Source organism: Colossoma macropomum, unplaced genomic scaffold, assembly GCF_904425465.1.
Source record: "Colossoma macropomum unplaced genomic scaffold, Colossoma_macropomum, whole genome shotgun sequence".
Classification (NCBI taxonomy): Eukaryota; Metazoa; Chordata; class Actinopteri; order Characiformes; family Serrasalmidae; genus Colossoma; species Colossoma macropomum.
The window spans coordinates 34,313,060-34,316,354 of NW_023494810.1; the positions used below are offsets into that span (position 1 = coordinate 34,313,060).

The window sequence follows — 3,295 nt, forward strand, 5'->3', positions numbered from 1 at the left end:
TAGCTGAGCTAAACTTACATGTAACAGTAAAATTCATAGAGAAAACCAATATTACAGAATGACAACGTGACTTTAGAGGTCTATTAGAGATCACCTAACGTGGTTTAAAGTAAGTGTGTGATGATTTAGGGTGTTTCCACACTTGTCCCGAATACTTGATGAACTTGATAAATACTTACAAACACTCAAGCGGTGAAGAACCGACTTTTCTGGGAGCAGATCACTTTCATATGCACAGTGGGCTCCACCAGAGTTCCCAGACCACCAATTTCAGGAGAACCAGAGATCGGTTCCCTGGACTGCTCCCAGGCTCAAAAACAGCTTTCACACTCGACCAAATGTACCAAACATGCAGAACAAGCGGTTCTGGGTCTGGAAAAAAGCTCTAGTGTGAAAACGCCCCTTGACAAGCAGCTATTACGATGCTAACAAGCTTCGTTGCTGAAACACTGAACATGACACCAAACATGTCTTGGCTGGCTACATTTGGGGTGAGGAGGGGGGAACTGGCTAAAGGGAACCTAGATTTTTCGTCAAACTGTCTCTTTAGCTCTTTTTGTGTTACTACGCTAACGCCTTCTAGGCCTTGAGCAGTGATGGCAACACTTCTGCTGTTCCTCTCAGGTTCTCCAGAGCGTCGGGTTCTGAGCATTTACTGAAGAAGTCCTTGGTAACTGATTGTTAACCAGTTTCGGATTTTGGTTGGCGATGCCTCGGCGAGGTTTGGGTTTAAACAAAAAAACTGTTCCAGGATCAGTGAGCCCGGGCCGAGAAGATGAAGCAGTCCGTCACACCCAGGCATGGAAGTCCTGCCTCCACACGAAGCCCCGCCCCCTGTACCGGGCTCCCGATATTGGCTGAAAGTACAGCAGGAGGCGGAACCGCCTGAGCAGGCCGCAGAAAGTTGCCGCGGCGACCACGACCAGCGGTGACATCATCACAAAGCCGAGGATAATGAGGGCGGAGCAACTGTTGTCGTCAAGGTAACGGCAGATAGCTGAGGGGGACGCGAGGACCTGAAGAGATGGAGAGGACGGCGGGGGGAGTCAGTATAGTGTGTTTGTGAGGGAGGTAGTAGTGTGTGACAGCTTCAAGATAAGAACCGGCCACAGAGCTGTCAATAACACCACACACACACACACACACACACACACACACACACACACGCACGCACGCACACACACATACACTCCCGCAGTTCATTGAAATACAATTTACAGATGCTGAAGGGAATTAGAATTCTCCAGCCGAATCAAAATAACAGGCTATTAAATGCTAACCAGCACCTGGGCTCAGCGTGACTGTAGGACCCTTACAGAACCGTGTAAAAGTCAGGGACCACCCATCATTCCACTTGCATAAGGAAGGAGAAAACTGATTAAAAGCTCCAGAAAAATGTGCCTCCTAACGACCACCTGGAAGAGCTGGTCGACCCCAAAACTGCCCCCATCAGATAAACAGCACTTAAAGCTTTCATCTCTGAGAGAGAGGAGAAAATCAAGCTACTTCAGATCTGAAAACATCCACAGGTGTTTCTGTCCATCCTTCCACTGTGAGAAGACGACTCAGCGCTGTGGGTCTGAAAGGATGTGTAGCTGATCAAGAAGAACCTCACTGAGAAAAGGAGACGGACACATCAAACAAAGAAGCTGAACGATGGACTGACCACCCCAGAGTCCAGACCTCAACACCACTGAATGTGTTTGATTACTTCAGAAAATCATCAACCAGCTTCTAAGACTGAACTTTGGAGGTGTGTCTGCAGATTCTTTGAGGAACTGAAAGTGAGTCTCCTGGAAAGAACGGAAGCTGGAATAAAGGAGAAGAGTGACTCACTGACTCACACAGCTGAGATTAGATTTAGCTGATGAGGATTCTGGGTAATTTGCTGTTAAATATGCACTTCTGCTTTTTTCCTGACACTAAAAAATGAATAACTTGTACTTCATGGCCGTTTTGGCTGGAAATGAAATAACTGAGAGAGTGGTCTCTGACTTTAGCACGGTGCTGTGCTTACATAGATATAAAACATATCACTGCTGTCGGAACAAAACCTCGTATCTCCAAAATGGTAGCTTTACAGGAGAAGCAAAAAACATACTTCACGTTTAATGTAAGTCAATGGAACCAGACTTCTTTTCAAGTCATTTTGGGTCATTTCTTTTGGTCCATTCATCAGAAACATTAAGCACAATGTAAAGAACAACAGGCTTTGGCTGTTGCCAAAAACTGAATTCATGACAAAAATGGAGATACAAGGTTTTGTTCCGACAGCAGCGATTTGGATTACAAAATTATTGCATATTGATACTGACACATATTTGATTGATGTTGGTGTGTAGTAATATTATTATATACCAATCAGCTATAACATTAAAACCACCTCCATGTTTCTGCGCTCACTGTCCATTTTATCAGCTCCACTGACCACTTTGTAGTTCTACAGTTACAGACTGTAGCAGCACTGCTGCATCTGATCCACTCACACCAGCGCACCACACAATAACACCCCACCACCACATCAGTGTTACTGCAGTGCTGAGAATGACCCACCACCCAAATAGTACCTGCTGTGTGAGGGTCCATGGGGGTCCTGACCACTGAAGAACAGGGTAAAAGGGGGCTAACAAAGTATGCAGAGAAACAGACGGACTACAGTCTGTAACTGTAGAACTACAGTGAAATATGTATATTTTATATGGTCAGTGGAGCTGATAAAGTGGACAGTGAGTGTGTATATATATACTCTTATTGCTCTCTTACCCGTGAATGACAGAGGAAGCCTGCGTACAGCAGCAGGACGGCCGGCAGCAGCACCAGCGTAAACACTGCGGCCATCAGCGTCACACACACGCCGGTCAGCGCCAGGTTCCACAGCACCAGCCCTAACCCCCAACACACACACTCACAGCGCCCGCGCCGGGAGCCCCACACGCTCCCATCACAGCGCGCCACCGGGGGGGGCAACATCCGCACCCCCTCACACACCCCAAACTCATCCTCCACCTCGTGCTCATCCTCCACTCCATCGTCCACTTCCACTCCACACATCCTGCAGAGAGAGAGAGAGACAGAGAGAGAGAGAGAGAGAGAGAGAGAGAGAGAGAGAGAGACTTTACTAACACAGCAGTGTGAAAACAGCGCCTAGATGACCTGCAGTATTGTCCTTGTATCGCTGCACTTATTCTCCTGGCCTGCTCAGTACAGCGTTACAGCAAATGTGGAGTTTTGGTGGTTGGTGGTTGTTACGGTGACTATAGCGACGTCTCTGGGACATTATGCTTCCTAGCTGCCC

At 47.4% G+C, this 3,295-nt stretch overlaps 1 protein-coding gene across 1 annotated transcript in view; it reads right to left on the reverse strand.

Moving 5' to 3' along the window:
* Positions 1–788: 788 nt before the first annotated feature.
* The window catches only part of LOC118799905 (transmembrane protein 88B), a 14,929-nt gene continuing 12,422 nt past the window's right edge, over positions 789–3,295 (reverse strand). The window contains exons 2-3 of the mRNA XM_036559999.1: positions 2,764–3,052; positions 789–1,016 (exon numbers count right to left, since the gene is read on the reverse strand). Coding sequence (XP_036415892.1) covers positions 789–1,016; positions 2,764–3,051 — 516 coding nt within the window. The 5' untranslated portion in view covers position 3,052. The remainder of the gene's footprint in view (positions 1,017–2,763; positions 3,053–3,295) is intronic.